This window comes from Tenrec ecaudatus, chromosome 4 (assembly GCF_050624435.1).
Source record: "Tenrec ecaudatus isolate mTenEca1 chromosome 4, mTenEca1.hap1, whole genome shotgun sequence".
Taxonomy (NCBI): domain Eukaryota; kingdom Metazoa; phylum Chordata; class Mammalia; order Afrosoricida; family Tenrecidae; genus Tenrec; species Tenrec ecaudatus.
In genome coordinates this window covers 56962106-56974713 of record NC_134533.1, presented here as the reverse complement: position 1 = coordinate 56974713, position 12608 = coordinate 56962106, and the positions used below count along the sequence as shown (strand labels likewise).

General features: G+C 37.0%; 1 protein-coding gene across 2 annotated transcripts in view; it reads left to right on the top strand.

Annotated features, from left to right (window-relative positions):
* Positions 1-12608, top strand: part of FAR1 (fatty acyl-CoA reductase 1) — an 83266-nt gene that overhangs the window by 44244 nt on the left and 26414 nt on the right. For both annotated transcript variants that reach the window (XM_075546023.1, XM_075546024.1), the window contains exon 3: positions 2106-2301. In XM_075546023.1, coding sequence (XP_075402138.1) covers positions 2113-2301 — 189 coding nt within the window. In that variant the 5' untranslated portion in view covers positions 2106-2112. The remainder of the gene's footprint in view (positions 1-2105; positions 2302-12608) is intronic.

The following is a 12608-nucleotide window of genomic DNA, read 5'->3' as shown; positions in this document are numbered from 1 at the left end:
AAATGTTTTGTTCTGATGATGCCTGATATCTGATCCCTTGGACACCTCGTGATCACACAGACTGGTGTGTTTCTTCCATGTGGGCTTTGTTGCTTCTGAGCTAGATGGCCTCTTGTTTACCTTCAAGCCTTTAAGACCCCAGATGCTATATCTTTTGATAGCCGAGCACCATGGGCTTTCTTTTCCACATTTGCTTAGCTGTGCTGGAGTGGGAAATTGATACAGTGGCATTGACCATTGTGATTTTCATGTTATTGGCCATTTTATTTTCATGCTTATTGGCCATTTGGATACCTTCTTTTGTAATATGTCTGTTGAATCTTTGCTTTTTTCCCCCTATTAACTTGTCTGTCCATTTACTGATTTTTTAACATATTGTGAATATTTTTTGTTGTTATTATTAAAGAAAAGGAACTGATGAACCCAATGCTGCCAGTTGATTCTGACTGACTCATAGCGACCCTGTAGAACAGTCTAGAACTGCCACACGGAGTTTCCAAGACTTATAAATCTTTATGGAAGCAGACTGTAATATATTTGTCCTGCAGAGAGGGTGTGGTTCTTTTTTTTCTTTGTCTTTATTCCTCCCCCGAATTTGTGCGTGTTGAGAGCGATCTTAGTTAGGCTCAGCCCTGCTTCTCTTTTGTCCCTAGCACCATCTGGATGCTTTTCTCAAGCAAATCTGCATACTAAGCCTGATATAGGAAGTAAGACTAACATGAGTGGCTGTGTTGTTCTGTGAGCTTTTCTTTAATTACCTTGATTTTCCTATGTTTTAATTTAGCTTCTTGCTCCTGAGCTTGGCCTTTTCTCAGACCAAGTTCTGTTTATGGGAGAGGACAGGTAAGGACATTTCCTTGCCTCCTTATAGCCCTTTCTCATGCTTGTTTTGCTTGGTTTGCTGTTTCTTCTGCTATAGCACCTATTATCAATTTGGTCTCATCTGTTTTAGAAATGGTAAATATTCTTGTTCTTTTTAAATTTTGCTTATTAATGGTACTGTTTATTGTTTGTAGGTTATGATATTTTTCCTTTTTTCACAGATTTATTGGCACATATCCATATATCATACAGTTAAGTTCACTCTTATCAAGAATAATTGTACAATCTTTACCAGTCAATTTTCAAACTCTTTCTTCTCCCCCACCCTCCATAATTAAATTGCCTTCAAAGTGAGTTGTATCATATTCAGTTCTAGTGCTCTGTTCCTCTCTGCTGATTTTTTTTCTTTTTGAAGCTGTGACAAATTAGGATACAAGTGTATGTATTTACTCCCTAACTTAAATGAAACATATGGATACAGTGAAGCTCCTTTTCTTCTCTGGTTGCATTTTACTCTTTATCATATGTGTGTGTTTCTAAGCAATCCATAACACTGTTGTGACTGTTTAAGCTTGATGTAGTGACATAGCATGAACCTTCTGCGTAGTATTTTTCATTCATCGTGGTCCTTTTGTTATTTCATTGTCTTACTGGATCTTTTCTGCTGTTTCAGTGGTATCGGAGTAAGGAAGTTAGGTCAGATCATATATTTTTTATATAAATCTTTTTAAAAGGGAGATTTAAGCACCCTTTGGATGTATTGTCATTAACAGACATGTTGGAAGAAGGACTTGGTATTACCTCTTCTTGTTGCATCGGGTGATGATAGGTGAATATGATACCTGGCCATGTTATACAAGCTAGGCAATTGAGTCTTACTCTTGCTGCTGACCTCTATTCAATGTTATAAATCCCTTTAGAGGCAGAGAAACATTACCCAGTCCTGTTTAGAGTTTAACTGAGGTTTAAATGAAAAGTTGGACTCTTCTTGCTGGAAGGGATTTTTTAGAGCCTGTTTAGTATAAACTGAACTAAAGAAACTCAGTGCAGAGAAAGTGAGTGACTTGTCAGAAGTGATCCAGGGGTAAAGCACAGGATTAGAAGTTACTGTTGCAGTTCCTTTTTCTTTCTGCTTTTCTCCAGTGAACCAGAGGTTAGCATTCGGGTTCATCTTTAATTTTTGCCTGTCCTTTAAGATACTTAGCTTTCCAAGAGACATTTGGTAATTAAGTATGAACACAAAACTTGGAACTAATGCCTCTTTGTTGTCTTGCTTTTCTTAGGATCAGAATGGCTTCAATACCCGAATACTATGAGGGCAAAAATGTCCTCCTCACTGGGGCCACTGGCTTCCTAGGAAAGGTGCTTTTGGAGAAGTTGTTGAGGTCTTGTCCTAAGGTGAATTCAGTATATGTTCTTGTGAGGCACAAAGCTGGACAAACACCCCAGGAGCGAGTAGAAGAAATCATTAGCGGCAAGGTAAGTGTGTGTGGAAAATGATCATTTGGAGGGGAGAAAGAACTCTGTATTTTTGTGTTTAATTATTGTACTCATCAACAGCTTGTTCTATTTATCCAGAGTTCTGGAGAGGTAAAAGGTAAGCTGGGGTTCTTATAGGCTGCCAATAAACTGGCTATGACTTGTGATCAATAGGAGAAATTAGCTTTCCTTTCTGGTGGGCAAAAATGTATAGGGAGGTTTAAATTATCTTTATGATGTACTTTAGGAAAGGCATGTTTTTAGAGTATTTGAGGAAGATTATTTGTAACTAGTCTTCAGTTTAATATTAAGAAGTATTACTTATTATACTATGAGACATTAAAATCTGTGAGCAGTTGGTTCCCCACAACAGTAAGGAAGTAGATATAGCTATATTCTAATTATATGGAAATGAACATGATGACAGAAGGGTATACAATACTACTATGAAAACAGATTATATTATTTCATAACCATGAGCTTTGAAATTCAGTATAAATGAATGTATCATCGATTATAAGGTTAGTAGAGTGTAGGTACTTAGTTTTTCAATGAAGATTAAACTACCTTTTAGCAGTGAAAAATTGATGAAAAATCTCAAAGGTTACGATGACTAAAAATAACTGTCAAGTTAGTAAATGAATAAACAATTGAAGAGACATGAACAGTGACTTTTACATGTTCTAGTCTGTTTCGAGCTTCCATTGGAATCTATCATATTGTTAATTATGACTAACACTTACTGAGAATTTGCCTTGTGCAAGGTTCAGTGAGTGCAAAAGTGCATTATATGCATTTAATCATCTCAATAAACCTTTCAAAGAAGTGCTAGTAGTTTTTCCATTACAAGCTCATGTATAGTATGTATTAGAGCCAATGTTTATTACCCCTGGTAGTCTAACCCAGGGCTTCCTTTCTATAGATGTTGACATAATCCCGTTTTACATATATGCTCAGTAAATTTTAGAGCTTGCAATTTTGCTTGCAGTTATCTAGCTGATAAATGTTAGTGATAACATAAATAACCTAACAACCAATTCCTGTGTAAATAGGAAATGGGATGAAAAAAGGAGAGGGGGGAGTTTTTTGGGGTATAGTGGGAACAGTAGTCTATAGATGTGAATAGTTTAATTACTTGTAGAAATTTAAGTTTGGACACATTGATTTAAACAATAGCTTTCTATCCTAAAGGTATTGTCAGATGACAAATCAGGGAAACTCACTGGGGGGAAGGGGAAACATTAGAAGATGATAACCAGAAACAGGTGGCTGAAAGCTTGAGAACAACAGAGTAGAGGTTAACAAGCAAGTAGGAAAGAGTGAGTTAAAGGTTAGGATGGATAAATAAACTAAGAATGATTAAAGAACAGACAAGATCTCTACAGCAATATAGGGGTGTTTTAACATAAATTTTAATTTCTTAACACCACAATCTTACCAAAGGGAATAGCTGGTATTCACTACAATGACTTATGATAAATAAAGAAAAATTAAACTAGTTAGAATGTTTTTTTAACCAAGTATTGTCTCATGTGAAAATGATTTCCATTCAAAAAGAGCTTTTGTTCAATAAGAAAGAAAATGTTCTAAAATTGATTGTGAGGACTACAACTATTCTTGATGTGATTGGACTATTGAATTTATGATATGTGAATTATATGCCAATAAAACGGTTTTAAAACAAAATAAATATAACTTTTGTTTAGAAGGAAAGCTTTATGTATATATTTGACGTATTTTACGAGTTAGTAGGAGTCCTGGTGGCACAGTGTGTCAATCATTGGGTTTTTAAAACTAGAAAGTTGGTGGTTGAGATCCAACAATTGCTTTATGGGGAAAACTAAGGTATTTTGCCTTTATAACTATTTAGAGTTTAAGAAATTCTACGGAACAATTTTATCCTGACCTATTGGTTATGCGTTAGCCTACGAACTGCAAGATCAGCAGTTCAAAATCACCAGCTGCTCCATGGGAGAAAAATGGGGCTTTCTATTGCTGTAAAGAATTGCAGTCTCAGAAACTCACAGTGGTAGTTCTGCCCTGTCCAGTAGGATCACAGTGAGTTGGCATCCACACATTGACAGTGAGTGAGAATAAGGTTGCTATGAGTTGGACTCACCAAAGTGGCAGGTGAGTATAAAGAGGCGACCTTAGACCGCAGAGTTTTAAGAATGAATCATAAATTAGTAGATTTTCCCTTTAAAATGGAATCATTTGATAATATTCAAGGGGATTTAAAGAATAGAAATATTTCCCTTTCTATGAAATTATTAATTTGCATTATGTACTTTCTTAATTCACTCAATTCCCATGTGAGACTAAAGAATTTTTACTTAAACAGGGAAAGCAGCTTTCCTCTGAATTATGTTTTGATTTCAAAGTATATTTCTTTGAGAGCTAATGAGTGACTGTATAAGGAACATGATGCTTACTAAACAGGAATTATATGCTCACTATTTCTCAAACTGGAAGAATTGGAGGAAAATTCAAGGCTTGAATTATAGTACTGAAGAATTCTATGGACAAACAAAGAAGATGCATCAAAACCCAAAAGAAGATAGGGGAATACATAGAATCACTGAATCAAAAAGAATTGGTAGTTTTTAACCATTTCAGGAGGTTTCATGTGATCTAGAACTGATGATTCTAAAGGAAGTAATTGAATCTGCACTGAAGGCATTATAGAAAAACAGAAATTCCAGGGATTTAGGAATATCAATTTAGAAGTTTTGAGAAACTGCTGTAATTATGGAGGTGCTCATTAGTTTAAAAAGATATTTGGAAGACAAGTTACCTGACCATTTGACTGAAAGGAATCCATATTTTTCCCATTGTAAAGAAAGGTGAACCAACAAAAGTTAGAAATTATTGAACATTATCAAATGCAAATAAAATTTTGCTGAAGATAATTAAATGGTTATAGCATTACATTGACAGGGAACTGCCAGAAATTCAAGCTGGATTCAGAAGAGGATATAGACTATGCAATATCATTGATGATGTCAGGTGAATCTTGGCTGAAGGCAGAAAATACCCAAAAGATGTTTACCTGTATTTTCTTTGCTAGGCAAAGGCATTTATTTATGTGAATCATAATAAATTACATATGTATATATGGATATATATATATATATGGATAGGTGTATACAGCACGAAGAAATATAACAGCTAATTAGTCCACACATCAGTACAGAGGGCTCAGTTCAACTCACTTCCTTGGAACAGTTAATATACTTGAAGTCTTTCAACTCATGAGGGCTGCCCAGTCCAAGGTCAAAGAAACAGCTTCGTCTTCCCTCGGGCAATGCAGGCAGGTCCGGCCTACAGGTAGCAAACAGCAGGGCGGGTCCCTAACATTCTGGAGCTCAGGAGCTTAGGGAAGCAGGCCCTGATGGAATATTGAACTCAAGCCGTTCAAGACGACAGGATCCACCAGCCTCAAGCTCAAGTGATGTAAACACCAGCAGTGTGGCAAAGAGATCTCAAAGGAGCCTCAAGTTCTAGCAACATGATCCGTGGGTTGGCTTGTCCCACAGTTAGTGTAGTCCACAAGTTGAGGCAGAGAACTAGCTAATAAACAGTCCACACTGCTCTGATCACCAGCGAGCAAGAGAGAGGAGTGGGGCTTGCCAAGCTATTTATCTCTTTGCCCTCCAATCAAACTGACCTGATTAATCCCACATGTTCCTGTTGGCCAGATTGGCACAATAAACTTACCTATCATAAATAAGGAAGATTGAAGAGAAATGGATACCTTTCAATTATGGTGTTGGCGAATATTTAAAATACCACAAACTACCAACAGAACAAACAAATCTGTCTTGGAAGAAATATATTTAAAATAATGTTCCTTAGAAGCAAAGATGGCAAGACTTATCTCACAGACTGTGGACATATTATCAGGACCTTATCAGCCCCTGAAAAAGGGTAAATGGCTTGGAAAACAAAGTCAACAAAAAGGAGACTCTCAGTGAGATGGATTGACACCGTGGCTATAGCAAAGGGCTCAAATGTGGGAACAATTGTGAGCGTGGTGCAGGCCCTGCCAGTGCTGGTTCCTCATAGAGAGGGTCATTGATGAGTCAGACTTGACTTGATGTCTTACAACAACAGTGTTCTTCCCTTTGCCCCTGCTAATGATCTTTTCACTCCCATAGAGGGTTGTCTTTTGAAATACATGGGAACTGTTAGCATTTTTAAAATGTACACTCGTTTGACTTGAAGAGGGCTTCAGACTAAAAACTATTCATAATTGCATATCAGAAGAGTGTAGCTAGTGCAATCTCTAAACTCCTAAGGATTTTTATATGAACTTTCTTGCTAGTAATTTTTAAAAGTTAGATGTGAGTTAATATTTCAGTACATTAACCAAATAGCTACACAGTAACTATTCTCTAAGAATTTGTCATATTTGAGTGGTAAGTATAAAGTTCATTTTTCTCTGGAACTGAGGAAATGGACATGGCTGTATTCCATATTTTTTTAAAACAAAATTATTTGATAGACTAAAAATATATAATTAGAACTATTTTCTAGGTCACTTTTAATTATAATTGTTAAGCAGATTACTTCAAATAATAGATTGACTACAATCTATTGGCCAAAGGATATTATCTATGTCTATGGAAATATTTCCCAAAGTCGGCAATACTGACCCCTGGGGGTGGGGGCCTGCAGTGATGAGGGGCAGGCGCTTCCAAAACAGATACCTACATTTTATCCTGCATTATGGGCTGTATAGTACAAGCCTTATAATTGCCAGGGGATGCCTGGTGATTTTTTTTTCCCTAAAAGGGGGTCAGTAGGTCAAATAAGTCTGGGGAACCTATGTTTTATACTTTCTTGTATCTGCAAAATAGGTTGGAGGATTCTATTTAAGGCAGTGATTTTCAAACTTTTGGCTTCTGCACCCCATTACAATCTAACATTTATCAAGGGTTTCAAAAAGTTGTTGTTAGAGGCAATATATTGTTGATATTTACCATTTTTTAAAAACTGAAAGTGAGGAATATTTATTGTCTAAGAATTTTAAACACACATTCCACTGAGGATAGAACTGTGATGTTAAAATGGAATGTATGTTGTTAGGTGCCTCTGAGTCAGTTCTGACTCATAGTGATCCTGTGTACAACACAAAAAAACAATTCTTTCTTGTTCAGCCTCATATTTGTTCTTATGCTTGAGCACACTGTTGCAGCTCCTTTGTCAGTGCATCTTATTGAGGGCCTTCCTCTTGTTTGCTGCCCTCTACTTTGCTCAGCATGATCTCTTTTTCCAGGGATCGGTCTCTCCTGATACCATGTCCAAAGTATGTGAGAGGAAGTCTCATCACCCTTGCTTCTAAGGAGGACTCTGGCTGTACTTCTAACAGATTTGTTCTTTTGCTGGTCCATGATACTTTCAATGTTCTTTGCCAGAACTATATTTAAAGGCATGACACACCTCAGTCATCAAATAATGTTTTTGCTTTCCAACATTTTAAAGAGGTCTTGTGCTGCAGATATACCCAATGCAATGTGCAGTGTGTTTGATGTCTTGGTTGCTGCTTCCACGAGCCTTGAAGCAAGATAAAATCCTGAACAACGTCAATCTTTTTTCTATTTATTGTCTATTGACCTAGTAGTGAGGAGCTTTGTTTTCTTTAAAATGAGTTGTAATCCTCCTGAAGGCTGTGGTCCTTGATCTTCATCAGCAAGTGCTTTGAATTCTTATTTTCAGCAAGCAAGGTTGTGTCATCTGCATATTGCAGGTTTTAGCCGGTTCTTAATAAATCTTCCTCCAGTTCTGAAGCCACTTCATCACATAGGATAGCTTCTCTGATTATTGGCTCGACATACAGATGAATGAGTGTGGTGAGAGGATACAACCCTGACTCACACCTTTCATGATTTTAAACTATGTAGTATTCCCATATTCTGTACACACAACTGCCTCTTGATCTATGGATAGGTTCTGCAGGAACACAATGAAGTGTTCTGGAATTGTCCTTCTCAGTACTATCCTTAGTGTGTTAAGATCCCCACAATTGAATGCCTTTGCAGCGTCAAATAAAATACAAGTAAATATTGTTCTGGTATGCTCTACTTTCAGCCAAGATCCAGCTGACATCACCAATGATATCCCATGTTCCATGTCCTTTCTTGAATATGGCTTTAATTTCTGGCAGTTCCCTATTAATGATCTTCAGCAAAATTTTACTTACATATGATATTAATGATATTGTTCTATCGTTTGCACATAATATTTGGTCACCTTTGTATGTATATGATTTTGGATTTCTTTCAGTCAATGTCTCCCACATTTCTTTGTCAGTTCCTATGGCCTTAGTTTTTGCTAATGCATTCAGTGAAAGTTGGACTTCTTGGTCATATACTACCTCTTGAAATGGTTGAATATCGACTAGTTCTTTTGGATCCAGTAACTCACTGTATCCCTTCTGTTATCTTTTGATGCTTTTTACACCATTCAAAAATGTAAAGCTTCTGGAAAACCAAGAGAATGAAAATGTAAGTAATGTCTGATATTTTGAAAATACAAGGGGATTTCAGAAAATTTCAAGAAAAATACCCTTATTTTTTAATTACATTTTCTATTTAAAGCCTGAATTTCATTGATTTTTCACCTAAACATGGCCATTATTTTCAGAATAAAAATGCTTTTTTCCCAAATATTTTATTAAGATTGATTACTCATAAAATTATGTCATTTTATCTTATATCTTGTGGCTTTAATTCTGTCCTGGCACATACTCAGGACCACTTATTTCCCATTATGGATAGCATTGCTGATGAATCTGTAGAAATTAGGGTTTTTTTTTCTGTATCAAACAGCAGTGAGCTTGCACTTGAAGTGAACAAGGAATGTCTAGGCTAAGACATACTATAATTTTGAAACAGGAAAAAAGAGAATAGACAAGAAGGATTTACTATGGTGGAGTACTGACTTATAGCAGAGTTTCTGAATTTTAGCCCTATTGACATTTTGGGCTGGATAATAAATTCTTTGTTATGGAAAGATGACTTATGCATTGTAGATTTAGCAGGACTCCTGGCTGTTAGTATCTTTCCTTTCACCATCTCGGTTTTTGCCCCAACGTCTGCACACATTGCCAAGTGATCTCTGGGGGACAGAATGGTCCCTAGTTGAGAACCCTCACCCATGGGAATGTCTCAGGAGATAAACTCCATTGGATAGTGAATAGTGAGGGTTAAATTAAAATAGTTCATATCATGAAATAATTTTCTGGAATGGGAATAAAGTATGAGATTAAGTTGAGTATTGCTACTGTTGTTGCAGTTCATTCATACTTAAATTAATTTCAAACAAAAAGTTTATAAACAATGCACCTACCTGCTCATTCTTCACGGGGCAGTGTGAGAATTTTGTTGGGAAACCTTAGTCCATTCAACTTAAAGCCCCGATCGTACTCTTAAAATTCTCTTGTTCCCAAAATATAAAGGACATTGAAAAGGAATGTGGACTTAGCCCTTCAAGAATGACAAAACTGTTCTTACTTGGCGTTAGATCGAAGAATGTGTAATTTTTTAGAGAGGTGTTAAAGAGATGGAATCATACCTTCAGCAGTGTATAAACCTAGATGGAGGATGTGCTGAGAAACAATAGCTTCAGCTTTTGAAATTTTTGTTTAAAAGTTATTTTTATGAGTTTGATAGCAATCTGTTTTGAGTTATTCTTGTATGTTATAGTAGGTGCTAATTCATTTAGTAAACCTGGATGGGTTGAATGATTATGGTACCAGTGGGTTAAAAATCTGGAAAAGATATTAAATAGAGAAATTGTGCTCATAGAAAACAAGAGGATCAGGTTTGAAGCAATACAGTCATGTTGAGGATGTCTTATTTTTTGGAAATAGCTTTGTTGGCATATAATTCACATATCATGCAATTCAATAGTTCAAGCATATTGAGAAGAGCTATACAAATCATCACCACAAACAATTTCAGGACAATTATATTCTCCTCATACTCATTGTTTTTATTTGCTCTCCACTTAAGCCCCTGGCATCAGCTCCTCATTTTCCCCCTCCCTCTCCACTCCCCCCTCCTTCATTAACACTTGATAATTTGTTAATTATTATTTTGTTATATCTTACACTGTCTGATGTCTCCCTTCACCCACTTTTCTGTTGTATGTCCCCCAGGGAGGAGGCCATATGTAGAGATCCCTGTAATCGGTTCCCCCTCTCTACCCCACCCCCCATCCACCCTCCCAGTATTGCCACTCTCACCACTGGTCCTGGAGGTATCATCTGTCCTGGATTCCCTGTGTTTCCACTTGCTATCTGTACCAGTGTACATACTCTGGTCTAGCCTGATTTTTAAGGTAGAATTGGGATAATGATAGTGGGCGGTGGGGGGGGGGGGAACGAAGCATTTGGAACTAGAGGAAAGTTGTATGTTTCATCGTTGCTACACTGCTACCTGACTGGCTCATCTCTTCCCCTCAACTCTTCCCGTTGCCTTCAGATGGGCTTTGGGTCCCCACTCCACATTCCCCTTCATTTATGATTTTTTGTTCTTTGATGCCTGATACACTTGAGTCCTTTGACACCTCGTTATTGCACAGGCTGGTGTGCTTCTTCCATGTGAACTTTGTTGCTTCTCAGCTAGATGGCCGTTTATTTACCTTCAAGCCTTTAAGACCCAGACGCTCTATCTTTTGATAGCTGGGCACCATTAGCTTTCTTCACCATATTTGCTTATTTACCCACTTGTCTTCAATCATAATGGGGAGGAGAGCACACAATGATACAATTTTTTGTTCTTTAATGCCTGATAGCTGATCCAAAGATATCTTACATGAAAGAAAACGGTCATCAGCAAATATGAATTCTTGAAACTGTTTCTCAGGTCACTTTATATTTGCTTATTCTTTAAATACTGATACTCTTCAAGGTTCTATTGTAGGGCTCGATTTCATTTAGCTAGTTTAGAAGGTTACTTAGAAGGTGCTTTCTGTATGGTGCATGATGAGTGGTTGTATTTAAATAGTTTGGGATGAAAAAAGTCTTAACAGACCTTGAGCTCATATCACTGCAATTACATGTACTCGTGTGATCTCGTTTATGCTGAGGGCTTCAAGTACAGCTCATGTATGGTTAGAAGAATCTGTCTGTCAGTAGTCTAGCTCTTTTCCCTGAGTCCCAGGTTCATAGCGTCCTGTACTGGACTTGGTGTCTGGGGTATCAAATACTCACTCAAGCTCACTGCCATCGAGTTGAATCCTAATCGTAGTAACCCTACAGAATAGGTTAGAACTGCCCCCTGTGGATAGAGACTGTTAACTCTTCACAGGAGTTGAAAGCTTCATCTTCTTCCTCAGAGAAGCTGGTGGTTTCGAACTGCTAACCTTTTTGTTAGCGACCCAACGAATAACTACTATGCTACCAGGGCTCCTTGGGGTATCATATAGGCACTTTACATTCAACCTTCACGATACTGAACTTGCTTCTCCCAAACTATACTTCTTTCTCTCCCAATAACTTCATTCTAACGAGTTTATTTACTTAGTGAATAGTTTCCACAGCTACATCTTGCCAGGCACTATGCTAATAAGGATGTGTATATACTGAGCTTAATAGATGGTAGTATTTCCCCTTGTGGAGCTTACTTTCTCTATCCCTCAAATCCAGTCACTGACCAAGTCCTATTGACCTACTCTTCAGTATCACTCTCAATTGTATTATCTTAATTTTTATTATGCTTCTTCATGTGCGTTTAGGATACAAAACATCCTAAGACTCATTGAAACTAGACCTTTTCTAATAATTAAAACAATATGTGCATCCCTTCCCTACTTAATATTTATCAGATAAGGGGTTAGACAAATCAATCTAATTGCCTAAGTCAGAAAAATGTTAGAATCTGTAACTTGCATTGATTGAAAAATGCAGCAATGAGGTGGTAAACTTTCTAATGATTTGGCATGGAAATAAGCTAAAATCAACCATGAAAAAGAATTAAAAGGTACTTAGATGTATACCATGTGAGTCTATAATCTTAGAGAAAGCACGGATTATCCAAATGTTTGTCCCCTTGACCATTATTGACATTTGGACTGAATATTCCTCACTGTGTGTGACTTATGCATTGTAGAGTACTTAGCAGCATCTAAAGTAGGTACCAGCGGCATCTTCCCAGGGGTGACAAACAAAAATGCCTCCTGACATTTCCGAATGCTTCCTGAGGGACAAAATTGCCCTTGGGTGAGAACCGCTGGTTAAACTCTATGAAATGTCAGGCAAAAGAGAAAAGAAAAAGAAAATCAATGTTAATTATTAAGTAAGA